Genomic DNA, 27,501 nt, shown 5'->3' on the forward strand with positions numbered 1-27,501 from the left:
ACAAGTCTCAGTACAATTATACTTAAGTCCCTTTTTATAAAGTATATGTGTCTATGAATACATCTGTGGAGAGAGCAACCAACAAAGGTATATCCCAAATACTGACTAACTCTAAAGAGGGGGAAGGGTCCAGAGGGAAGGACTGTTTGAGCTTTTCTCGTGTTCCCTATATATCTGGCACCCTTGAAGCCTCAAACCTGAGGCAGAGTGGCTTTATAAATAAAAAAGGTTTCTTGATACTAGTCTCAGATGCCAAAAGCCTAAACTGCATGGAGTAGGTGCTGGCAAGGGCCCCGGACTAAGGACCTGCGTAGGAGGAAGAGTTCCCATCTCCAACAGGAAGCTGGAAGGCTTGCTTTTCTAAGAACCCTCTCTTGTGCACCAACGGGGCCCCAGAAGCTATCCGCCAGCTCTTCCTAAGAGCAGTACCCCTCGGCCCAGCCACTAAGGAGCCTGAGGCAGGAGGCTCTAAGAGTGTGAGGCCAGCCTGGTCTACTGAGACCTTGCCTGAAAACACAAAACCAACAGGCTACCAGAGGCTTTGGGTGTGAGGGCATGGTGTTTACCAAGGCTGGCGACAGTTAGTGCTTATTTCAAAACTGCTAGTGCAGAGATTCTGAATGTCCCCAAACCAAGAAGTGTGACTGCTGGGCAGCACAGGTGTGTCAGCTACCCTAATCTACTCATTACACACTGCGTACTAAAATCTAGCCTACAAGTATGGCTAATTTGTTACATGTCAATTATAATAAAAAAAAATTAAGTCAAACATTGTAGCTTACATGGGCAGCCATGGGAGGCTGGGGCAGGAGGAGAGAGTTCTAGGCCAGCCTGGACTCTACAGTAAAGATACCTGGGCTACCCAGAAGACCCTGTGTCAACAACAGAAAGCTCTAAATGAATTAAAACGGCATGGCTAGGAGTAGGGGGAGAAGAATACACTGTTCTCAGGCACTCCAGGAATTTTTTAAGTTACTTAACTGTAAATACTATTCTACTGTTAAATTACTTCCTCTTGTTCATTACAATTAATGTTGAGTTTTTCCGAGCTAACAGCTACTATTTTATCAACAGTAATACACTTTTACTTTAAAAAGTCAACAAATCTGAACTTCTACTCATTTAAAGGCCCCTTTTCCTTCTTTAGTTGAGTTAATAAGCTATTATCTACATTTTATTTGTGTCAGCTAATCAATACAGAAACAGCGACACCTTCCAGAGTAGACACAAACTCATAAGCTCGTATTTCAACACCAGCAAATATCAAGTGGTCACCCTTACGCTTCATAACCTTCTAAACCTGACCTTTCCAGGCTCTTGTCATTCCTCTGAAATTAAGGGGAGAATGACTTTAATCAGACAAAAGGTCTCTGGAAAAGAAGTAATTTTATTGAAGTTCACCAGCACAGCTCTGAAGAGCTGGGCCAGGTGGAAGGTACGCATGCGCGTGCGCTCAACTTGGAAGATGCGCATGCACGTACCCTCAACTTGTCCCTTTTAACAGACCGTGGAAGAAAGCTAGGTTATGAATCTTCTCTACCTGAAGCAGAAATTCCTCTCAACAAAAAAAACAACCAAATATCACATGAGTTTTAGCTGACCAAATACAAGGGTTCAATACAACAACCAGGTAAGTCATGGCTAGATTTCCCTCATTTCGGAAAACCTAAAACCACTGCCCAACTGAAGACTCGTCTTGTTGACCTCGCTCAACCTTTGCTTTGACTCAAATGTTTTGAAAACGAAATAGAAATAAAACTTACTTTTTTGTGTGTGTGCTCTGAAGACAGAATATCATAATGAATTGCTGAATACTGTATTTTAAAATTCTAACCAACTTTTAAACTTCATTTCTTAAATTTATTACTAGTATTCCGGGTGGTGGTGGCACACACCTCTAATTCCAGCACTTGGGAGGCAGAGGCAGGAGGATCACTGAGTTTGAGGCCAGCCTGGTCTACAGAGTGAGTTCCAGGACAGCCTGGGCCACATAGAGAAACTCTGTTTCTAATAACAAACAAACAAATTTTTTATTTTTTGTGGTGGTAATGCATGACACTATGTACGTGGAGGTCAGAGGTCAACAGAGGAATATTACTTCTCTCCTTCTACAAGGTGGGCTAGAACTCAGGTTGTCAGGCTTGGCAGCAAGCACCTTTGCCAACTGAGTCATCCCACTGGCCCCTTATTAACACTGGGGAAATGAGGTGTAAGAGTTACTGCAGTCATGCAGGGAAATCATTTTGATTAAGAATACACCTGTTGGGGCTAGAGAGACGGCTTAGAGGTTAAGAGCACTGACTGCTCTTCCAGAGGTCCTGAGTTCAATTCCCAGCAACCACATGGTGGCTCACAGCCATCTATAATGTGATCTGATGCCCTCTTCTTGTGTGCAGATGTGCATGCATGCAGAGCACTGTATACATAATAATAAATAAAAAAAATATTAAAAATAAATAAATAAAATCTTCTAAAAAATACATCTATCAAAAGAAGAGGAAGAAGAAGAAAAACAACAATAACAACAACACATCTATTGGGCTGGCTTTTCTGTTTCTCATACACACAAGTAATAAATGAAAAAAATTTAAAGGATACATATGTAGGTTTATTGCTTTTTAAAATACACTTAGGTGGTGAGATGGCTCAGCACATAAGGGCCCTTTCTGCCTAAACCCTCAACACACACACACACACACACACACACACACACACACACCACACACATGTGCACACACACACACACACCACACACATGTGCACACACACACACCACACATGTGCACACACACATGGACACATGCACATACACATGGACACATGCACATACACATACACATAAATAGATAAATTTAATTTAAAAAAATTTTAAAGCTACATGTACTATGTGCTCAGTGTTTATGGGAACTGTGGGATCCTCTAAGATGAATAAAATGTGGACTTAAAGGTTAGACTATTGATGAGTAAACAAGCCTTTTCTGTAAAGCCTTTATATGCTACATAGACTATGATGTAAAATAAGCTTCTGCTATCATAGCATACACACAGCCACAAACACACACAGTAACGGATGTGACTATTTTTTTTTTAAGTTTATTCAGAAGAACTAGTAGTTGGCTGAGTCTGGTAAAGTGTAGTCTAGAACCGATGACAGGATGCCCCCAAATAATGATGACATACTCAACCTCAGGCTGTTACTTCCTGCCTGATCTGTTATGAAAGTCTCCATCTCTTGTCCTGTGTCACCAACTCCACCCTCACTTGGCACAGCTGCCATAGAGATTTTATGTGTTAACATTATGCCACCACGATTCTCAAAACTCCCCAAGGGCTTAACACTGCTCCCGGGAAAGAGCCTGCACGTCTTCTCAGAGAACAGAAGGCTCTTTATGCTCAGCCTCGGCTTAGTCTCCTGACTTCCCCAACACCACCTCTCCGGGCCTTAGTAGATGCCCTGCCCTGCAAGCATTCGACCACTGACTTCCACGCTGAGGCAATATCAAGCGACTCCAGCCTATCATGTTGCTTGTGTCCCTGTGCCTCTGCTAATGTCCCTTCTACACACCAAGAGCTACTCATATCCTTCTGCAAAATTCCTCTGTGAAGGCTTCTCTCCCCCATGAGTTGACCACATCTGATGTCTTATCATTTCCTTTCCTTTGCCGATCAACAGTAGGGCAATTACGTTCTTTGCAGTTATGGCTTTAACTCCTTGTACAGTATATGGCATGTAGCTGGTCCTAAATAAACCCATGGCGGGGGCGGGGGTGTGGGGGGAGGCAATCTTGCTATCTATATCCTGGCTGGTATGGTACTTGCACTGCCCCTCAAGAAGGCCTTACACTTAGAGCGGACCTCCTGCCTCCACCACCAAATGCTGGGCTATATGTCTGTACCACAAGGTCCAGTGATAAACCTTTTTTTTTTTTTCCTTCTGTTTTTCAAGCCAGGGCTTTTCTTTGTAGTCCTGGTTTTCCAGGGCTCTGTAGATAGACCAGGCTGGCCTTGAGTTTAGAAAGATCCACTTGTCTCTGCCTCCCAAGTGCTGGGATTAAAGGTGTGTGCCACCACTACCTGGTGTATTTACATTTTTTTCAGAATTTTAATTTTTTTTTATTAAGTTTGTGTGTGTGTGCACACACACCCATGAGCATATGAGTGATATGGGGAGGGGCATCATGTTTGACATATCAAGTCTGCATATGAACTTTGTGAAGTTGGTTCTCTCCTTCTACTTTTACATGGGTCTGGTAATCAATTCAGTCATGAGGCTTGCACACTGAGTGAGCATCACAGCAGCCTGAGCCAAAGTCAGTTGGAGGGCTCACACATGACGTGTGCCTACTTCAGGAAGGAAGGCAGTACAGCATTCTTGAAAGAGGGAATCTGAGAAGATGTGAAAGGGATAGCATGCGTGCCAGGTAGGCAAGGAGTGTGAGGTCCACAGAAGGGCAGAGCCAAACAGAACCAAGAGAGCAAGAGCGGGGAGTCTGAAAACAAAATAAAGTTGGGTAGCCAGCAAGTGTTTCAGTTTTTCTCATATGGAGATAAACTGGGAAAACATAGGACGGGTCAGTTAGTTGGATCTCGAGGGTGTAAACCAGGTGATGGGCTATGACCTTGCTTTGCGGACGTGGCTGTCGTGAAGGTAAAATGATCTGAACCAGGACAGTTAGTGAGGAGGAAGCAGGTGGTGGCAACACAGGGAGAAGGCGGCGAGTGCTCCAGGACAGAGCCAACAGGGTGAGCAGATGACCTGACGTGGGACACGGAGAGGTGTGCAGCGCAGAGGCCTCTGCACCCTTTACCTGGGAATCTGGGATAAAGAGAAACAGGAGCAGAAGGGAAAATGGTTTGAAAAACTTACATCTGAGAAAACACCCGAGTAGACGACAGGCCGTGTCAGGAAAGGAGGAGTGGGGGCTACAAAATTACAGAAAAAACTGCAGGCTGAAGAGAGAACCAGGTGCACTTCCTTACCAAACCTCATTTATCAAAATAAAAGGACCCTGATAAGCATTATTACCAAGGTATCTATAATGTGATTGTACTAAGGCTGAGCGTGGTGGTGCGCTCCAGCTACACAGGAGCCTGAGGCAGGAGAATCGAGCTCAGAGCTTGCCTGTGATATGTAGTAAGTTCAAGGCCTGTTTGGACAAATTAGCAAGGCCAAAATAAAAATAATAAAAAGGGCTGGGGCTGTCACTCAGTGGTAGAATGCTTACAAAACATGCATTAAGGCCTGGAGAATTCAATCCTCAGTAACACAAAAAACAAACACACAAACCATAGCCCCCACCCCCAAATAAAACACTTTCTACTAGTCCATTTTCCTGACTCTGAACCCCTTGAGGAAAAAGGTCAAGTTTCATCTTGTGTGTCCAGCCCCAAACTTAAAAAGTAGCAGGTATCCCGTGTTTGCTGCCGGAATCAGCTCCTGGACGTGGAGACTCGGTCTCTTAGAACTCACGACAGCACAAAGGCTGAAAACAGCAATCAAAACCTTCTACCTGTTCCTCTCCCTGGCCCGTGCGGTGAAGAATGGCGGTACAGCACTCACAGTCCACATGCTCTTGTCTGTTCACTCATTTTCCTGACCTTTATGTGCCTGTTCATGGCTGTGGACTGCGCTGCTCGCACCAGCCCCTCCAGCTCAGCGCCACTGAAATTCTTAGTCTCCACAGCCAGCTCCTTGATGTCCACATCCGCAGACAGTAACTGATGCCCTCTCATTCTCGCTGTGTGGATGTGAAGGATCTGTAGTCGGCCCTTCTCATCGGGCAAACCTGATGAGAAAAAAAAAAAAAAAAAACCAGACCCCATCAGAAGACACAGTCACAGCTCCAACGCTGTGGACATCTGACAATGAGCATTATTTAAGACAAAGTTGCTCCAGTAAATTCTGAAACCACGTGTGAAAACGTGTGTGCGCGTGCACACACACACACACACACACACACACACACACACACACACACACACACACAGACTTACTCTAATGACCCACTTTACTTACCTATCTCCATTTTAACTTCCAGTCTTCCAGGTCGAAGGAGAGCCTCGTCAATCAAATCTGGTCTGTTGGTCATTCCTGAACGTCAAGATTAAGAGCAATGAGCAAATGATCAGGGCTCAAAGGGAAGATAAAACCTACTTTCAGTCTATGCAAAAGACAGTAACTTCTCTAGGGACATTTTACAAAAGTCAAACACAAGCTGCCAGTAACATTAAGCTGAAAACAGCGATTTTTTTTTAAATCTAGTAGAAAATACGCCAAGACTTTGCAATGAAATCTCTACTTAAAAAGCAAAGTTAGGGTTCAGCAAGAGCAAGTACATGTCTAAAAGGAGAGGAGTAGGATAGCCTTTCCAGCTCTCAGGTCTCCCCTCTTTTGTATGTAGTGGTCCCAATGTCCATAAAGGCAGTAAGGTTTTCCCTTCTCAAAAGCATCCTAAAGAGCAGCTCGGAATGTGCTACATTTAGAATCCAGTGCAGGCCCCACAGCTGGGAACCAGGCAGAGGCTCCAGTGAGTACATCGTGAACGCGCATCCTTCATCATGAACACGCATCCTTTACGCCCGACATACCAATAACGAGGATGTTGTTCAGCTGCTCAACACCATCGATCTTGGACAGCAGCTGGTTGACGACGGTGTCGTGCACGCCGGTGCTGCCAGCCATGCTCCCTCTCTGCTTGCAGATGGCATCGATTTCGTCAAAGATGATGATGTGCAAGCCGCTGTTAGCACCAAGCTAGGATGGAAGGAAGTTCTGTGAAAGGTCACAGCCTGAACGCCTCACTAAACAAACTAATCAAGAAACGCAAAACAAAGCATTCTACAGGCTGATTTTGCTGCATTTTGACTAATAAATAAAGATGAGTATAAATTAAATCACAGATGCTGCTCTCTCGAAGACGCTGGAATTGCAAAATAGCTAATAGTGCGCTAGTTTAAATAAACATGGGCTTTCTAGCAATTTTTATTTAGTAATTAATCCTCCCATGAGGGGCCAGAGGGAGGAGCATGCTAGAAAACTTCTTTTTTTAAAAATTGTATTTAGTCTCATCTGTATTGTTATATGGGTGTCAGGTGCCTTGGAACTGGAGTTACAGACAGTTGTGAGCTGCTTTGTGGGTGCTGGGAACTGAAACCAGGTCCTTTGGCAGAGCAGACAGTGCTCTTAACCTCTGAGCCATTTCTCCAGCCCCCTACTGGAAAACTTCTTAAGACTTTAACTAATACATAGTAACCACATGGTTATTATGGGGTGCAGTGACATGTCAATGTGTGCACACCATGCGGGATGATCAGATCAGGATAACTGACATGTCCACTACTTCAAGCATGCACGACTTCCTCATTTGGAGGATCAAAATCCTTCTACTGTCTTGAAATACAGAATTAACTGGTGTCAATCATGACTCTTTTACTTTCTATGTTTAACACAAACAAGAACAACATTAAACATAACCTAAATATGAAAATAGGTAAGTAATAAAAAATTAAATGATTAGCATAGTGAACCTAAAGATTAGGTACGGTTAGAGTTCATTAGCCTCTGGTAAAAATACGCTTTTGGGGGACATGTGTGTGAATATGTTTTGTTTGAGATGGATCTTTCTATGTAGCCCTGGCCAGCCTGGAACAGATATATATATCCACCTGCCTTTGCCTCCTTAGGGATTAAAGGTGAGTTAAAGACCTGTAAGAATTCTATCTTTCTAAGAGGTTTAAAGAGCCACTGAAAGGGATCAGCAGCTAAAAGCACCTGCCACCAAGCCTGAGGACCTCAGTCCAATCCCTGGGACCTACATGGTATAAGAACTGATTCCTGGCCAGGCGGTGGTGCCACACACCTTTAATCCCAGCACTCGGGAGGCGGAGGCAGCGGCAGGCAGATTTCTGTGAGTTCGAGGCTGGCCTGGGGTACAGAGTGAGATCCAGGACAGTGAGAATCCTGTCTCAAAAACACCTAAAAAAAAAATAATAATAAAAATAAAAAAATAATAATTCTCACTAGTTTTCCTTTAACTTCCACACACATGTCATGGCATAGATATATCCATATTCATAACACCCATACACCACACACACACACACACACACACACACACACACACACACACACACACTATTTATTTCAAAAGAGAGGGTTAGGGATAAGAGATGGCTCAAGCCTGACAACCTGGGTTAGAGCCCTGGAATCTATGATAGAAGGCTGACTCCCCAAAGGAGGTCAGACTCCTGATCTACACACACACACATGCACATTAACAAACCCAGAGTAATAATGAATTAAATTAAAATATGAGATGTATTCTTATCTTAGAAAATGTGCTAACTTAGCAAAAGTTGTAAAACAATTAAAAATAAAGTTAAAACTCCCCTTATTGCCTAAAGATAAACACAATGTTAATATTATATTAACATAATAAGTGTTATATATTACTTATAATAAATGTTAATATTATAACATATATATATATATATATATATATAGTGTGAGTGTGTGTGTGTGTGTTTGCATGTGTATGTGTGAGAGTCACAGCTCACACGTGGAAGTCAGAGAAGACAACTTGTAGAGTTGGTTCTTTCCTTTCACTGTGTGAAGTCTGGGGTCCTTTACCCCCTGAATCATCTAGCTAGCCTCTACAGATTTCTACCCTTTAATGTAAAAAAATGGGAACTTGAAGTCCTATCATGGTGAGGCGGGCACTGCCTGGAAGATAGGCTGTTCGTGGGCTGACCAACTTAGCTGCCACCAAGACCTAGATCCAGTGCTGCAGCTCGGTCCATCCCAACCCCTGCTCCACCTATGGGCGCTGGAGTGCGTAGAGGAGCACGGGCAGCAGAGCCAGATCTGGGAGCACGTCATCGCCATCAGGGATGAAAACCTGAAGCGACAGGACTGCAGAGCAGCTCCAAGGAGCCACAGAGGCTCCAGGGGCAGATACAGAGCCTGCAATGTCCCCCCGAAAAACTAGAGGATGGCAGGTCCGGTGTGAAGATGTTTTTAAAAGACAGACTCATGAAACTGGAAGGAAAGAGGATGGAACAGAGATGTGTGTGCAGGGGAAACTCAGTGATCAAGGCTACGGAAGCAATAGGGGCAGCATATTGTTGCCGAAGAGCGTGTTGAAGTCCGTGGCCTGTGTCACCACAGAGGTCCATGGGAATGTCCCTGGTCTGTGCTGCCACTGCAGGCCATGGTGCTATCTGTGGTCCATACTGCAGCTGAGGGCAATGCTGCTATCTGTGAGGCCACCTGAATCTGTGCTGATGGTCGTGGCTTTTGCAGTGGCCCACACGCTCACAGTCTATGCTCCTGCCTGAGGGTGTGCTGATGTCCACAGTCAGTGTGTGTGGCCTGTGCTGCCACATGAAGCCATGTTGGTGTTCTTGGTCCTGCTGCTGCTGGGGGCTTTGTTGCTGTCCATGGCTCATGTTACCACCAAAGGCCACGGGGGGGGGGGGGGATGTCTGTGGTCTGTGGTCTGTGCTGTAGCCAGCAACTGTGTGGAAGTCCATGATCTACGCTGCCGCTGACTATAAATGGCAAGGAAGCTTCTTTTCACTGGTAGTGATGACTGCAGAGTAACAGTTGAGAACGAGACACAAGGCTTCTGTGACAAGCTCTCTCCTAAGCATTACTCCCACCCCCAGAAAGAAAGCCATTGAGCACTCATTTTTTTTCCCCTCGAGACAGGGTTTCTCTGTGTAGCCTTGGTTGTCCTGGACTCACTTCGTAGACCAGGCTGGCCTGGAACTCACAGAGATCCACTTGCCTCTGCCTCCCCAATGCTGGGATTATAGGCATGTGCCACTGTGCCTGGCTTGAAGAGCACTCTTAAAAGCTGTGATAAGGATGCTAAAATGCAGCTCTTCACAGTTGACGGCTTCTGGTGTGGTGGGGGACTCGGTTATTTTTAAGGGACCAACTACCAGGAGATTGACAATGCTCCAATGAGTATATGAGCAACACAAACCAGACTTGCTATTTATTTGTTTGCTTTGTCTGTTTATCTTCTTTTGTTTCAGGGGAGGTCACAAGGGTGGGACGTAGACCTGGGAGGACTGGGAAGCGAATGTGATTGGGATATATTATGTGAAGTTTCCAAATAATCAATAAAAACATTAAGTCAAAAAATGGGAACTCGCCATACTGTGTACTCTCTTGAACACTTATTGTTCTTTGAAAGCAAATTCAAGTAGTTGCTTTAGTTTTTATTGTTTTTTAAAGTGAAGTATTTTGCTTTTATTTATTGAAATTATTTTCCTGCAAAATATTCTGATCTTTCTCCTCCTCCAACTCCATCCAGATGCTCTCTACCTCCCTACCCATCCAACTTTGTGTTCTCTCTCTCTCAAAACCAATACAAAACAAACAACAACAACAGCCCAGTAAGGCCAAAAAAAAAAAAAAAAAAAAAGGAGAGAAAGAAAGAAAAAGGAAAAGAAAAGAAAAGAAAAAAAGTCAAGACAAAAAGCATACATACACAGGAAACAAAAACAAACATGGAATCCCTTGTGTGTTAATTAACTACTCCTGTGCACAGAGCCTGCTCTAGTTGCCGTGTCCAGTGACACCCATTAGAGAGAACTCATTTGTTCTTTTCCAACAGGTATCAACTGCAAACTGCTTCTAGGTTACGGTGGGACTCTGTGTCCACTTTCGTTTCTCCCAGTGGCAATTGTTCCTGGTTTTCACTTGAGTAGGTCTCATGTAGGCTACCAGGGCCTCGTGCAGGCTGCCATGGCCTCTGAGCTCATATGTGCGATAGCCTGGTTGTGTCTGGAACACCGTTTCCTTGAAATCATCTACTGTTTCTGGCTCTTACAGTGTTTCTGCCTCTCTTCCCTGTGGAGCCCGAAGCCTTGGAGGGGAGGGGTTTGATAAACGCATGCCATTCAGGGCTGAGTGCTCCAAAACCTCTCACTCTAACTGCAAAACACACAATCAGAGGAAATCTGGAACGACATGTGAAAACACACAGAGCTCATAAGCACCAAAGTCAGCCAACCAAGACGCACCAGCAGGTCTTACGGTGCAAGGCTCTGAGGCTGCTTGGTTTTCCAGTCCAGTTATTATCTGAAATCCCCCTCAAGAAGTGCAGTCTGATTACTAGAAACTGTCTAGTATCCATCATGACTGGTTTCACAGCCCAACCCCCATGCTCTACATTAACTCCTTTCAGTTAGATATTTAATTATTTGTAATTATACATTTCTAATTATATATGTTGCTGCAATGAACATTTTTATACTTAAATCCTTGACAAAATACATAATTACTTCCTAAACACAACTGCTAAAAGTACACTAAATATTTTAAAGATCTTAAAATAGAGTGTCAAATGCTTTTTAAGAAAATTTTGTTGTTGCTATTTTGTATTTTGGGGGTAAATCTAGGGTTAAACCCAGGTCCTTCAGGGGAAAAATTTTAAATGAGTTTAGAAATTCCACAATGCATATGACTGTAGAAATTTCACAATGCATGACTATCCTGTGTCATGCATTTCACATTCTACAATGTTACTGTGCCTTTTTGGTTTGCTCTCACAAATAAGGAATATAAAAAAATGTTAAAAAAAAATAATAACCAATGTGACAACACAAAAGTACTATCTTTTCTGTGTGTGTTTGGTTGGTTGGTTTTAATGGAACTGGTTTTTCTGTTCCTAAATTGCATTTTTCTAATTACTGAAGATGCTGGCACATTTTATAAATATTATATATATTTGAGCTGAAGAGATGGCTCAGTCATTAGAGGCTAGGCTCACAACAAAAATATATTTTTTACCATTGTTAATTTTTCTCTTTTATTTGATATGCCTTCTGTGTTTTCTTATATTGATTTATAAGAACATTTTAATTAAGTCTGTTAATATATTTTGTAAAGATAATTGTAAATATTGATCTCTGGCTAGTAGTGTGCACCTTCAACCTTAGAGCTAGGTGGGCAGAGACAGGCAGATCCTAGGGGCTTGCTAGGCAGCAAGTCTAGCCAAATGGCGGTGTCGGTTCAGTGAGAAAGTTTGTCTCAGAAAATAAAGAGGAAAGTAATAGAGGAGAACACCAACTGTGACCTCTGGCTTCTGCAATGCACGTACACATCACACATGCACAGATACACGTAAATACATACATACACACATACATATGCACACATACATATAAACACACACATGCACACACACACACCAAGGAAGAAAAGAAAATCTAAGCATCTATTATAATTAGATTAAATCTGTCTGGGGGTGAGGGGCTCACATCAACCAACAAACAATAACCAAGAAAAAAATCGCTTAAAAATTATTCTTATTTCATAAATATTTTAAAAACCAAACTGACATTTAAAAAATTTTCATTTCTCAGTATCGCTATATATACTGAATATGCACTGTACATTTGCCTAATGATAAATGACACCTTGCTTCTTAAGAAAAAATCTCATGCCAAAAACTGCTCATGGTCCCGCCCACAGAAAAACTGGAACTTCAAGCTTCATTTTGCCAGAGAGAAATTCTTCATAAAAGTATAATTAACTCAGTGTGAAATCAGGACACTCTTGTTTGTGACTGGAAAACTGTAGGATTTTACATTTTAAAAAAGATATTCATAACCTAGGTAAGCATGTGAGGCAGAGGCAGTCGGAGCTCTGAGTTCAAGGCCAGTCTGCTCTACATTGTGAGTTCCTGACCAGCCAGGGCTACAGAGTGAGATCCTGTCTGAAATATAGAGATATGTATATAAATATACATATATACATATACACATATACATACATACATACGTATGTGCATATATAGCAGTGGTGGTGCAAGTGTTTAGTCCCAGCAGTTGGGAGGCGGAAGCAAGCGGATCTCTTGAGTTTGAGGTCAGCCTGGTCTACAGAATGAGTTGAGTTCCAGGGCAGGCAAGACTACACAGAGAAACCTTGTCTTGAAAAACAAACTGACATTTATGTTCAAGGTTGTCTGCCTAATGGGCAAGAAACAAAAAGTAGCTGCACTGTCTGCATGTCACTGTCCGTGTGCCCTGAGCTGTGTGGCATCACACCGTCCATCCACACCTAACCTGATACCACCTACCCAAGAAAGATGCCAAAGACTACAAGACACTGTTCTGCAAAACGACCACAGGGGTAATCTGTCCTAAACACAGGTCAGTACATTCTGGACTTCCTCGGAGCCTTACTAATCTCGTATCTAATCAAGTTCCCTTCCCCACCTTGTCCGTACAACAACACTGCACATCACAGGTTTAAGGCAAGCTCCTGTTACAGTAAGTTAGGACACGGGGTCACGGGTTAATATAGCCGCACCATCAGTTAACAGTGAGCCGAAGGATTTAACCTTCCATAGTGCAGCCAATCCTCCTCAACCTGACACCTGACTCTGCTTTTACCACTTGCGATCTTTCCCATAGGAGCGGGGCCGATGCTACCGAGCCCCTGGCAACAGCCTTCGAGAGTGGCTGTTCTAAATTTATCTTGTTGACCTATATGCAAGTACTCATCTCTGCCAGCCTGGACTGTCCAGAGTCACAGAGGGGAGCCTTTTCTTCATTACGTAACACACGTTTGCCCTCCATGGGGTCATTAGCTGGGTCTACCAAGCCAGGTCTGGCTGTAACAGACAAGGTTGGAGATGACTAACATCTAGAAACATCTAGAAATTCTTTACCAGTGCAGTGTAGGACCATATTTAAACTGACTGTGAGTTATCCATGCAGGAAACTCTCACAAGTGAGATTTTATGAGCTGTTTCTTAGATGCATCTCGACTCATTAGAGCCCATTAGACTCAGCTTTACTTTTTAAAGTATTTTTATTTATTTATTTATTTATTTTTAGCAGTTGAAACCATTTATAGGGACTGCTGCCACATGTTTTTATTTTTCTCTCGGTTTCTTAAGAACAAAAAGAAAAATGTATTCTTAAAATACGTGAGGCTCATTTTATCCTTCAATAACCACGTGAGTCCTGTGGCCCTGTCCTTAACTCTAAGACGTACTGTGCTGTTTCGCTATCTTTGAAAAAAAGAGCAGTAGCAACTACATCCACCTGTGTTCAAGAAGGAAGAAATGGTGAACGCGGAAGAATGCTGACGTTACACAAGATGATTCAAGCATTCCACTCACATCATAACACTTTTTGTGGCCAAATGCGGCAAAGGAAAAGCAACAGAGAAGAAACATCCTGGCCCTAGCACAGTAGGACACAGAACATCACTCAATTGTTAACGTGTGACTCACTGTTTATTTTTGCAGTGCTGGGGACCAAACATAGGGCCTAACACAGTGTTCCACCACTGAACTATACCCCTAGCCCATTGATCTCATATTAAAATGTAAAAAAATCAATTTTCCCTCACACCCTTACAGTGTGATTCTGTGGCTTCCAGTTCCTTTGTTTCTGTTTAGAAGGCATGGGCTGGCCTCCGACGGGACGGGATGTGCTCACACTGAGAGGACACACAGTCTGCTGTTCTCGGATTGCCAATTCAAAGTTAATTTTACCCAGAAACACTTTCACAAATGCACCCAGGCCGTACAACTAAACATCTGGGCAACTCGTGACCCAGTTCAGATGACGCAGGAAACAGCCATCACATTAAGAAACTCAGGTCTGGGGCTGCAGAGGTGGCTCAGTGGTTGGGGGCACTGGCTACTCTTCCAGAGGACCCGGGGTTCAATTCCCAGCACCCACATGGCAGCTCACAACTGTCTGTAACTTCTGTTTCCTCACACAGACATACAGGCAAAACACCAATGCACATAAAAGAAAAAGAGGGTGGAGAATGGCTCAGTGGTTAATGGTCTTCTCTTTTAGGGGTTCTGAGTTCAATTCCCAGCAACCACATGGTGCCTTACAACCATTTATAATGAGAGCTGGTGCCCTCTGCTGGTATGCAGGCACACATACAGGCAGAATACTGTATATGTAATTTTTTAAATTCAAATGAATTATTAAAAAAAAATAAAGTCAAGTGTGGTGGCGCATGCCCTTAATCCCAGTACTTCGGAGGCAGAGGCAGGCGGATCATTGTGAGTTCGAGGCCAGCCTGGTCTACAAAGTGAGTCCAGGACAGCAAAGATAACACAGAGAAATTCTGTCTTGGGAAGAAAACAAAAATAAAAACAACAACAACAAAAACAAGGGAGAACAACTGAGTTGTAATCTGAATAAATTAATTAAAAGAAGAAGAAGAAGAAGAAGAAGAAGAAGAAGAAGAAGAAGAAGAAGAAGAAGAAGAAGAAGAAGAAGAAGAAGAAGAAACTTAGGTCTGGTTTTAAAAATATTTCCCCCAAGGCCCAATTCGAGCTTTTAAAGTGTGTGTGTTTTAAGATTTATTACTTTTATTTTATGTATATGAATGTTCTGCTTGCATGTATGTAAGTGTATGTACATGTGTGTGCCTGGTGCCTACAGAGGGCAGAAGATGGCATCAGAGTCCCTGAAACTGGAGTTACAGACAGTTGTGAGCTGCCATATGGGTGCTGGGAATTGAACCCAGGTCCTTTGGAAGGGCAGCCAGTGCTCTTAACTGCTGAGCCATCTCTCCAGCATCCTGGCTTCTGAGTTGTTAAGCTTGCAGTCAGTTTAAATATGGCCTTCTGAGCTCCAAACAGCTGCTGAATTCTTCCATTTCATTATAGGCGGGAATGACTGGTGATGCTGTGGTTTGAAAGATGCTACCCCACAGCTGAGCCGACTACCCGTACTTCATGGACCGAACTTCCCTCCTCTTCCAAAAGTCAAACTGAGTTTAAGTGTTTGGAAGCAATGTGGTCCAAAAGCATCACTTGAAAATATATCCAAGATCAATTTTTTTTGTTTTTGTTTTTTGTTTTTGTTGTTTTCAAGCCAAGGTTTTGTTTTTGGTTTTTTGGGTTTTTTTGTTTGTTTGTTTGTTTGTTTTTCTTTTTCTTTTTTGTAGCCCTGGCTGGCTGTCCTGGAACTCACACTGTAGGCCAGGCTGGTCTCAAACTCACAAACTCTGCCATGCAGAATACTGGTATTCGTGTTGTATATCACCACACCTGGCTCACCAAGGTCTGTTTTTCAACATGCATATAATGGCATTTCAAATCGTGCCAACCCCACATAACTTCTAGAACACACACTTTCAACCTGTGGATCTCAACCCCTGGGGGGGGGGGGAGTCAAATGACCCTTTCACAGGGGTTGTCTAAGACCATCCGAAAACACGTATTTACATTAAAGCTCATAACAGTAGCAAATTTAGTTATGAGGTAGCAACAAAAATAATTTTATGGTTGGGGGTCACCATCCCATGAGGAACTGTATTAAATGGCCTCGGTGTTGGGATGGTTGAGAACCACTGCTCTAGGGCAATTCTATATGTAACTATTGATACCAACTAAATTTTACCAGCAAGTTGTTTCAAAATACAGGCTACAGTAACCTGCCACCTGTGACTCTGGGTGTCACTCGTCAGGTACGCCACACTGAGCTGTTAGTAGCTCTGTCTTGTGGTCACATACCCTCCTTTGCTCCTCTTCGGCATCAGCAAACAGTTTGCGAATGTTAGCTTCCGATTCGCCCACATACTTGTTAAGGATTTCTGGCCCGTTGACCACCTTGGGCTCTCTTGCATTCAGCATCTTGCCAATCTGTCGAGCCAGGAGAGTCTTACCACAACCAGGGGGTCCGTATAGCAAGATGCCTTTAACGTGCTTACAGCCTGAAAAGGAAGAAGAGACGGCCTTTATAGCCACTCACTGAAATCGAGGATGGTGCCCAAAGGAAGGGCTGCCTTTTCCTTCACATACACTTCAGGACAGACCGCCCCGGTCACTTACATACTTTAATACCCATGTGCTCTGAACAGACGAGGATCAACAGTCAAGCCTCTTACACTGCTTCAAACAGAAAACCCAGAAACCAGTCCTAGCTGCTGCTGTATTTGAAGAGGGAAGCTGCAAGTTGCAGAGTTTTTGAAAACTCTCTATCACTTAGAAGCTATCACTTTTACTCTGGAACTGTCTCTTTGACTTGCTTCCTTACCCTTGGCGATCAGGAAGAACGTCTAATGGCAAAGACATCTATAACCATACAGTGGGCTGTGGGAGCGACGTCTTAGTCACAAGATAACAGGTTGACAAGCCAAAACAAACATGGAGAGGAAGCAGGCGTGTCTGGGTTGGATGGGTACAGAAGGGTTCCAAGGTCTAGATGGACGGCACCAATTTTGCGAAAAGAATATATGTCTTCAGTGACAAATGTCACCTGACACACGTGTATGACTTTTTAGGGCCACCCAGGTACAAATGAAGTTTCAAAAAGTTATTCAATGACTTGCCACTTACAAACCAAACTAGCAAGAGTGATCATCTAGACTCCCCAGGGGGTCTCTAGTCTACCCTACATGGCTGTCTGCGCCAGTTCTTAAGATGACAACGACCTGTGTAACTTCTCTTTACTCTTCTGGGGACACTGACCTTCACCATTTCACTGTTATGGTCCATGGATTCTGTTGAACATGTTCATATATATGTATATATCCCTGTGAAGTAATTATTAAACTTTAGAGCCGGTGTGGTGGCACACACCTTTAATCCCAGCACTCGGGAGGCAGAGGCAGATGGATCTCTGTGAGTTCAAGGCCAGCCTGGTCTACAGAGTGAGTCTAGGACAGCCAAGGCTACACAGAGCAACCAAAACAAAACAAATTTATTAGACTTCAGTGCTATCCTTATTGCTATAGGTGGAAATAAACCCTGGAAATGCAGCACAGAGTGTGTTCCCGCGAAGAACGGCTTGTCCTTATCTGAAATTAGAGTTGCAAAAATTCTATCTTTAAAGGGAAAACGTACTGTGGAATCACTGAGTGCAAGTAAAATAAACCACAGGATGCAACTAAGTACTTGAAGCGAGACTATGAGAAGGAAGATCTTTTCGGTTGCCAGTGACATCAAAATGTAGCATCTCTATCTCAAGAACAATTAAAAATTAAAAATTCTTGCCAGGTGTGGTGGCGCACACCTTTAATCCCAGCACTCGGGAGGCAGAGGCAGGCGGATCGCTTTGAGTTCGAGGCCAGCCTGGGCTACAAAGCTGAGTCCAGGACAGCAAGGGCTAAACAGAGAAACCCTGTCTGGGGGAAAAAAATCTTGAAAACAATGAGATCTGCACTCCTCATTAAGCTCACAGGCAGAAAGAGAACTTACCAGAAACTTGTGAAAGCTTGGCACCGCAACCTTTCTCATCACAGAGTAAAGATCCGCCCAAGAACCACGGGCGGGAAAATATCTTTGACCTTTGGCCCAGCCCTCAAGCAGAAGGTTCATACTGCATTATGGGTAAGCCTGGCTCTTCTCCTGGAGCCTGGCACCACCAATCACAGCCCACACCCAAGCCTCCAGGACAACTAGGCTTTGGAAACTGACTCCTAATTTTCCTCTTCAAGCCAATTGTTACTGGTTGACTGCACAGACCATAGGCAGATGGTGGGAATGAAAGAAGTGCAGAGAGGGCTCGGTGCCTAACAGCACTGGCTGCTCCTCCGGAGGATCTGGGTTCAGGTCCCTGTGGCCTCCCTCATGGTGGCTTACAGCTGTCTGTAACCCCAGTTCCAGTGAGTCAATGCCCTCTCCAGGCATGATACATAGTGTACCTACATACATGCAGGCAAAACCTTCATTCACATAAAAGTAAACAACCATGAAGCAGAAGAGGAGGAAAGAGAGCAGCAGCAAGGTTTGCAGAGGACCCACAGGGGCCAGGCCTAGTCTCGTCTCGTCTTGACTTTCTCCAAGTGTGCCAGCCTCCTCTTAAGGAAACCTCTTCCAGGATAGGCCGCGCTTCCTTGGAAAGGCTTTTCACGTCTTCAGTGAGCCCTGTCCTGTGAGCCCCGAGCACAATATGGCCATGGAGCAGAGCTGGAGCAAATTACAGCACGGTGCTGACTGACGGAGCCTCCTCCCCCACACCACACGATTTCAGCTCCGCTCTCTAGCAGCTTTCTCATGCCACATGCCATCCTTTAGTCGCCTTTGTTATATCTTCTCTAATTCTCCTTATGAATTATTGAAATACTCAGTTCTTCTCAAGAGCTACCTCGTGCCTCTAACTCTTCTCAGAGATGACCTAGATTCCCACTTCACATATTTAAAAAAAGAGATTATCAATCGTGACCTCCCCGCAGCTCTCTGCCTCGCCAGCAGACACTGGCCAGCAGACGCATCCATCCTTAACCTCAACCTTGGCTCTCAAAGGAGGAGTTTTCCTGTCTCTTCTCTGAGGCTTACATTTCAGTCATTTGTTTATCTACCTTCTCTCTGGGATGGTGTGCTGTTAAAGGGGAAATACTGTTTTATTGATCTTGAATCACAAGTGACCTAGCATAATGCTTAGCCCATAGCATACACTCAAAAAAGAGCCAAATAAGTAAATTGAGTCTTTTTCTCCAAATGCAGAGTCTGAGGGAGAAGATACAGTTTTCAAAATTATTTGAAGCTCTTAATTGACGGATCTCATTACTGAACTAATTCAAGTCTGTAAAAGTAAAACAAAACAAAACAAACAAACAAAACCCATAATAAAACCTATTTGCAGTGACCAAGCTTTGCAGTTTAGCAAAACAAACTGTACGTGAAAACCAGAATCTAAACATGGAAAATGCTTAGCTTAATGTGGTTTGAATTAAACTAACTCAGATCTTATAAATAGTTCACAAAATATTGCCATGAAAATTAAGAGAAAAGGCTGGCATGCAGGTTTATGAAACACATTATATGCTGTCCTTGAAATGACAATACAGCACGTGTAACGTCAACAGGAAGCCTTTGCGGCTTCAAGGCAGTATCAGGACTGGAATCCTTTCTAGCATATCAAAGAAATACACACTGACAAGAAGATTTCAAAATCCAGCTTCCAAAAAAAAAAAATCAGTTATTTGAATAAGCGGTGGAAACGAGACCTTGTTATTACTATTATTATAGTCTTTCCTGACTTATTAAATAAGCACTGGTCTCTAATTTTCAGTGAGTCATAAAAACTGATTCCGCTCAACACAAAAGTGTATTAAGCTCCTGTTGGGATGAAGCACTAAGGTAGGTGTCAGGGACACAGACATACAAAGAGCAGGTCCCACCTGCATGGAATTCCTGGCTTAGCAGGAAAGACAGAAGGCAAGCATCTACACTATACCACAGCGTATCAGTGAAACGTATGAGGTATCTTTGGCATCTTCCCAAGAAAGACTGATTCTGCCGAGGTAACAGCAGAAAATTAGGACTGGACACAGGAACAAAAGGATACTGGAAAGATGCGCAGGGGTCGTGTTTGGGCAGTGGAAAGGGAACGATACCGTAAAGAGGGACTGAAGGGGGCCACAGGCACAAAGGTACGGACACAGAAGCCAGCAGTGACCTGCTAGAGGAGAGCCTTGGAGCCGCCTAGAGACTGGCAGGCTCTGTGGCAGGCCATCGCACCGCGCCAGCGAGTGAAAGTTTTATGTCTTTATTTGGTTGGGAAATGCACAAACATGCCATGGTTAGAATAGGGAGGTCAGAGGGCAACTGGAAAGAATTGATTCTCTTCTCTCACCACGTGGGTCCTGGGGATTGAACTCAGGTCATCAGGCTTAGCAGCAATCACCCTTAGCCACTGAGCCATCTTGCCAACTCCTCCATGAGTTTTGAACTTGCACAGGGTGGAAGGGTAGATGAAGGGACTCAGCCTTTTTGTTTTGTTTGTTTGTTTTTTTTTTCAAGACAGGGTTTCTCTGTGTAGCCTTGGCTGTCCTGGACTCTCTTTGTAGAACAGGCTGGCCTCAAACTCACAGCAATCCACCAGCCTCTGCCTCCCGAGTGCTGGGCTTAAAGGGGTATTGCCACCACACCCAGCTCAGTACTCAGCCTTTTCTGCAGACACTGATTTTGCTAGCTGACTGGATTTTGGCCAGCTTAACCTTCATATCACTTCAAATTCTGTGGGACCCAGAGGCCTGAGGAAGAAGCCTCACTCTGATGCTGATGGCCGGCTTTTTCCTGAGCTTTCCCGGGCTCCGCTCGGGGGGGATGGGTGCCCTCTGATCCTAGCCTGCTCCCCTAACAGTTGTGTAGGTCTCCCGTAATCAGCACCCGACCCAGGCCAGTAAATTAAATATAAAAGGGAAGACATAGAAGAAGAAAAGGAAACTGGTGGGCATTCCTTAAGTTGACATATTCTGTCATTCATTCTCATTCCCGCTCCTCCCCGTGTGTGAGTGTGTGTGAGTGTGTGTGTGTGTGTGAGTGTGTGAGTGTGTGTGTGTGAGTGTGTGAGTGTGAATGTGTGAGTGTGTGTGAGTGTGTATGAGTGAGTGTGTGTGTGTGTGTGTGTGTGTGTGTGTGTTGATTTTGTTTCGTTGAGACAGGATTTCATACAGCTCAAGCTAGGCTTCAACTCCTGATCCTCTTGCCCAAGTCTCCTATATTGTAGAATTACAACGTCATGCTCATCTTATTCCTCCGTTCTTTCCCATGAACAGTCGAATGGATCTCTCCAGGAAAACACTCACAAGCATTTCCACACAGTTGAGGTGATTCCGAAACTCTCCGAGGTTGACTCATGGAGACTAAATAAAAGGCTCTGAGGAATGGGGACGCAGCTCAGGCAAGGCAATTAATTACCTAGTTCGTGCAAGGATCTGGGTTTGACCGGCACAGCATTAGAAACACAAACAAAAACAGTATCTACAGGAGCCAGCAAGATGGCTCAGTGGGTAAAAGCACTTGCTGCCAAGCCTGATGTCCTAAATTCGAGACCCAGAACCCACACAGTGGAAAGAGAGAACCAGCAAATTGTCCTCAGATTTCCACGTGTGCCATGGCACATGCACACCTCATCCTCACCCCCACCCCATGCAACAAGGGAGGGAGGGAGGGAGGGAGGGAGGGAGGGAGGGAGGAAAGAAAAGGAAACCTTGGAACACTGAAAACACTACTGAATAATCTGGATAAGAAGTGGAAAGGTTTTTTAGTCGGGGGCTGGCAAGATGGTTCAGAGGGTAAAGGCAGCTGCAACCAAGCCTCGTGACCTGAGCTCTGAGTTCAATTTCTAGGACCCACATGGTAGAGTAAGAGAACTGTATCCCCTGAGAGAAGTCACACACACACACACACACACACACACACACACACACACACACACACTCAGGAGAGTCATGCTGACCTGGGCTACAGGGTCCTATATCAGAGCCAGAGCACTTTGGGTTGAGGCGCCCTTCTTTACTGAGTACTATAAGCAGGCACCAAGCTCACTTTCAAGAACTGTCCACACAGAGGCAGGATTTAGGCAGGTGGCTTATCAGGATGGATCTCCTTTCCAGATTAGTCAAGGAATGGGGGAAGAGAGGAAGAGGAGGAGGAGACAGTGTGGTGGCGGCAGTGGCAGAGGCTGAGGCCATGTCTCCTGGAGTCTGTTACCCGGGAACCAGGAGCATGCCAAACCATCAAAACTAAGGGATGAAAAATGGGTTCTAGACATTTCATAGACTCCGCAGCACAAAGCTGCATCTTTTAGTGGGGAGTAAGGGGAGTTTCGAGACAATGTTTCTCTGTGTAGTTCTGGCTGCCCTGGAACTCACTCTGTGGACCGAATCTTAGACTTGGACTTCACAAACTAGAAAACAAAACCAAATGTTTCAAGCCGGGCGTGGTGGCGCACGCCTTTAATCCCAGCACTTGGGAGGCAGAGGCAGGCGGATCGCTGTGAGTTCGAGGCCAGCCTGGTCTACAAAGCTATTCTAGGACAGCCAAGGCTACACAGAGAGACCCTGTCTTGAAAAACCAAAAAAAAAAAAAAAAAACCAAACATGTTTCAAAACAGGTAAGGGGCAGACGTGGTGGTGCACAACTGCAATCCCAGTGCTCAGAAGGTGGAGGCAGGAGGATGGAGAGGACTGGGGAAGGCTGGTGAGATGGCTCAGTGAGTAAAGATGTTCTCCAGAAAGCCTGATGACTTGAGCTGGGTCCCTGGAACCCACATGACAGAAGGAGAGAAGCAACGCCTGCAGGTCGTCTCTGACCTCCACATGTGACCTATGGCATGTGCACATGCTGCAGCAACAACAACAACAACAACAATAGTTTGAGGCCATTTGGGACCATGTAAGTGAGACCCAGACTCAAAGCAATAACCACACCCACAAAATAAAACAAAATGTCTCCTCATATACAAGAACTGCCCTTCCCCCCTAAAAAAAAAAAAAAAAAACTAGGGAGAAATGCTGCAATTGTGTTATATAGCTTATTTGTTTGTTGTTTATAGTTTGTTGTTGTTTTCTTTTTTACCAGTTAAAGATTTCTTTAAAAAAAATATGTATGCTTTTAATCCCAGGACTCAGGAGGCAGAGGCAGGTGCATCTTTATGAGTTCAAGGCCAGCTTGGTCTATATTATGAGTTCTAGGATAGGCAGGGTAACACAGTGAGACTTGGTCTTAAAAATAAATAAATACATTATGACCATGTTTCATATAAGTAAACACACTTAATATCAAAAGGAATGACAGAAGTAATCTCAGAATAAAAAGATGGTCTTTTGTGCTACACTCTGTTATTTATATTGTTTAAAAAGTAGGGGTTGTTTGTTTGTTTGTTTTTTATTTTTTGTTTTTTAAGTAGGGACTCTAGGGAGGAAAGAGAAGGGAGAAGTCATGTAATTATAGTATAATCTAAAACATAACAGAGGAAATAGAAAAAAAAACTGCTGAGAAAGACAGTTGATATTAACCTCTGGCCTCCATATGCATTTGCACATACGTGCTCCATGTTCTACACACACACACACACACACAAACACACACACACACAAATGTGCGAACATACAGTAGCGATGCTGGAATCTGCCTATCTAGATTAAAATCCTGGTTTTCCACTTATTGGGTAGAAATAATATTAGTAAGTACCTGAAGGTCACTGTGATGATCAAGCAAAACCCACAAAAAGCAGCTGCTGATACACAGTGATAATACCTAAATATCTGCTGCTAAGTAGTATTAGCTTATTTTTATCTTCTAGCTATGGATGCATAATGAAACAGAACCAGACCGTCAACTGCTACTTAAGAATTAGATTGTCAGAGGTTAAGGGCACTGGCTGCTCTTCCAGAGGTCCTGAGTTCAACTCCCAGTAACCACATGGTGGCTCACAGCCATCTATAATGTGATCTGATGCCCTCTTCTAACACATAGGTGTACATGCAGGCAGAATACTATATAAATAATAAATAAATCTAAAAAAAATTAAAGAATTAGATCACATTAGATGCAACCATAAAGCTCAAAACAAGCGACTATTTTGCTTCTGCTGATTACCCGCGAGAGTGACGAGGTGGCCGTCTTGCACTGCTGTCACAGAACGCTGAGAATTACAGCGTCTGGTGCACTGATGAAACTCAAGCTCCCCATGAGCGCCACAGCGCTTTCACCACACTGGAGCCTTTCCACAGGATGTTGCCAGCGCATTAGCCAAGTCAGGATCTCCCAGTGTTAGCTGCTCTTCCAGACGGACTATCGGAGTTGATTCTCTTGCTTCTCCGCACCACAAGCACAGGCTAGCCCACCAGTCTCTAGGGTTCTCTGAGCTCACAGGGTCAGCATGCAGACCCCTCCACGAAAGCCAAGCCACCACGGTGGTCAGGTCCCCTTTGCTCCCATTGATGGTATGTGGGTTTCATTTCCAACGCTTTCTTCCTTTCCCCAGCTGCAGCGCCTCTTCAAGTCTATACCAGAGTTAGAGCGCTGACGATGGCTCTTTGGGGGCACACACCTTTTGCTCTGCTTGTGCTCACCTGACAGGACCTGACTCTCCTGGGAACCACATGAGCCACTGCTCAGTATTTGCCCAAAAGTGTATCGCTGCCCTCTAGACTAGCACAGTGCATGTTTCCCCTTAGCTTGAGGGGAACCAGCTACGTGTTATGTTTCCCTTTCTAACTAACTACTGGTCTCTTAGCTAAATCAACAATCCTTCAGCAACATACGAAATCAGGAGACACACTGCGACCCAGATGTTAACATACGTGCAAAGGTTCTGGTGGGGGTAAACTTGACGAGAGAAGTAAGGTGTGCACCACAGACAGCCTAAAAGTCTACCCAGAACAGGCCTTCGCCACAATGACAGGCACTTCCGGCCCCACGGATGAAGATAACACACAAGAATATTACAGGGTATCTAATCAGCTCATCATCATTTCCTTAAAGTAGCACTGTAAAGATGACAATGTCTCAGTTCTACAACCGGATGGATAAACAGTAACGTTTGTTGTTTATAACCTTTGAAAATACTGTCCAAAATGAGATACGCTGGATTTGCCAAGCTTGTCTTCTTTAGTGTGAGTTAGATAACGGCTTCTTTTTCCCTAGATGTCACCAAGAGAGGCTGACTGCATCAAGAAAAGACTGTCAGCGACACTGACAGTCTTCAATGGGGGAAAACTCATTGTCGGGATGTCAATAAATTAGAAGCGATCTCTATCAAGTGAGCATTGGGCTGGGAGCGCCTAATGCTTTTTAGGGGTGGGGGCAGGGTATGAATGATCAGCGATACTTGAAGGGGAATCCCAAGTGGCTCCCAGCTCAAACACAGACAACGCTGCTTGCCAAGGAGGAGTCTGTCGAGGCCAGTGCAAGTCGGGGCATCGTCACCAGTCTCGCAAGCTTCTCGAAGCAGTTGTGCAAACCAGGTTTGAATGTTCAACACTAAAAAGTGCATGGATTTGTTACACGGTTCAGTCCCAGCTGGTATTAATGCTCGATCTCATTAAGTTTCCATAATTTCAGCTTGTGTCTTTAGAAAGTATTAATTGAAACAAGCACGAGCTCTACTTAAATTTCTTTTTTCAGAGTACAGAATGTTTTTTTAAAAGACTTGGTTATATTATTTATTTATTTATTTATTTTGAGACGGGGTCTATCCATGTAGTTCTGGCTGTTCTGGAACTCGTCTCATAAACCAGGCTAGCCTCCCATGGAGATCCACCTGCCTCTGCCTCCCCAGTGCTGGGATTAAAGGTGTGTGCCACCACACCCAGCAAGATTTACTTTTAACTGTGTGCATGTTTTTATGTATATGTGAGAGCTGGGCTGGTGGAGGTGAGAAGTGCGCATCAGATGCCAGGGAGCTGGCGTTACAGGCCACTGTGAGCTACAGGACACCAGTGCTGGGAGCCAAACTCAGGCGCATGCCTTAAACCCTGAACACCTCCCCAGGGCTGGCTTTCCTTTCTCTCGCCATGCAGGAAGGACATGGAGCATGATGTTCATCAACTTCTGTTTCAAAGTACTGTTTGTTGATCAGCGTGGAAGGTAGGTCGGCCTCCACACCCCTTCATCTGTGTGCTTTCTAAACCCTTAAGGAGACGTTTAATATGAAGACCGCTGCACTGCGGACCCCAGTCTCTTGACGTCATTCTGTCTAGGTCAGGTATGCAGCTGCCGACTCTAAAGTGCCCAGGGCACATTGAGCTCCACTCTGAACAAGTGAAAAAGACCCATTGCCCTGAGCGCCAAGCAGCTGCAAGCAGCTGTGCTAGCTGTCTACCATCTGACTGGTCTATACCCAAATTAGTCAACTGAAATTGGTATAGATCTTCTCATCAGATAGCCCCGAGTGAGAGATGGGATGTGTGGAGCAACCCTCCCCACTAATCTTTGCTGACACCCCCACCCTCTTACACTCCCTCCTAGGGTGTTGCCCGGTATTTCACGAATTCTTGATGACAAAGATCATGCTGCTTCTGCAGCAGGCCCTGCCTTGCTGCCACCTGGCATCGGCTGCTTTCTGGTTTCATCAGCCTACAGTTTGCCCTCCTGTTTCCTCTGCCCCTCGGCCTTATGGCCTTGCCGCTTTATGGGACCTCGGCTCCAGCTGAAACACACTGTCTGCTCTTATGACTTATGGCTTCTCTTCTCTCACCTGGGACCTCTACTCTAGTCCGTGCTCTTCTGGTCCTCACAAGTCACAGCCTTAAGCCAGGCATGGGGGGGTCACACGTCTGTAACCCCAGTGCTCAGGAGACTTTAGATTTAGATTGCTGTCAGTTCAAGGCCAACCTAGGCTAAACACATGAATATAAGGCCAGCCTAGGCTGGCAAAAAAAAAAAAAAGTCACTCCCTTAATTAACATTATCTGATTTTGGGCACATCTTTTGGGCTCAATTCTTCAATAATTACAGTAGCAACTGACAAAACAATGTGTATCAAAGTCCCACAGGGGTTATTTAAATGCATATTTCCAGGCATCGCTCCAAGAAATGGAAATTCATGAAGTCTGGAGGGGACCTGAGGTAGGTGAGTACTTAACATGTGCCCTTACATGTCTCTAAAAGCAAACCAGAGGACACTCTGGATGGAGTTACATACACTCATAATGCAGCACCCTCGGGTGCGTATGTTCTTGGCCTGCACCAATCACAAGCTGATAAGAATGCATTTCTTACCCTTGGACAGTGGTGGTTGACCGAGCAAGTCTAAGGAGATCACATT

General features: G+C 44.3%; 2 protein-coding genes and 1 long non-coding RNA gene across 4 annotated transcripts in view; 1 reads left to right on the forward strand and 2 right to left on the reverse strand.

The window, feature by feature from the left end:
* The window catches only part of GOSR2 (golgi SNAP receptor complex member 2), a 221,969-nt gene that overhangs the window by 186,892 nt on the left and 7,576 nt on the right, over nucleotides 1-27,501 (reverse strand). The window lies entirely within an intron of this gene.
* Nucleotides 1-27,501, reverse strand: part of NSF (N-ethylmaleimide sensitive factor, vesicle fusing ATPase) — a 142,859-nt gene that overhangs the window by 45,016 nt on the left and 70,342 nt on the right. For both annotated transcript variants that reach the window (XM_084750071.1, XM_084750072.1), the window contains exons 9-12: nucleotides 16,512-16,711; nucleotides 6,589-6,754; nucleotides 6,017-6,091; nucleotides 5,599-5,786 (exon numbers count right to left, since the gene is read on the reverse strand). In XM_084750071.1, coding sequence (XP_084606197.1) covers nucleotides 5,599-5,786; nucleotides 6,017-6,091; nucleotides 6,589-6,754; nucleotides 16,512-16,711 — 629 coding nt within the window. The remainder of the gene's footprint in view (nucleotides 1-5,598; nucleotides 5,787-6,016; nucleotides 6,092-6,588; nucleotides 6,755-16,511; nucleotides 16,712-27,501) is intronic.
* On the forward strand, nucleotides 25,345-27,306 carry LOC311579461. Its single transcript, XR_014773160.1, has 3 exons — nucleotides 25,345-25,699; nucleotides 26,255-26,321; nucleotides 27,255-27,306. It is a non-coding gene; the product is annotated as an uncharacterized lncRNA (long non-coding RNA).

The sequence above is a fragment of the Acomys minous genome (genome assembly GCF_964271855.1).
Source record: "Acomys minous genome assembly, chromosome: 12".
Lineage (NCBI taxonomy): Eukaryota > Metazoa > Chordata > Mammalia > Rodentia > Muridae > Acomys > Acomys minous.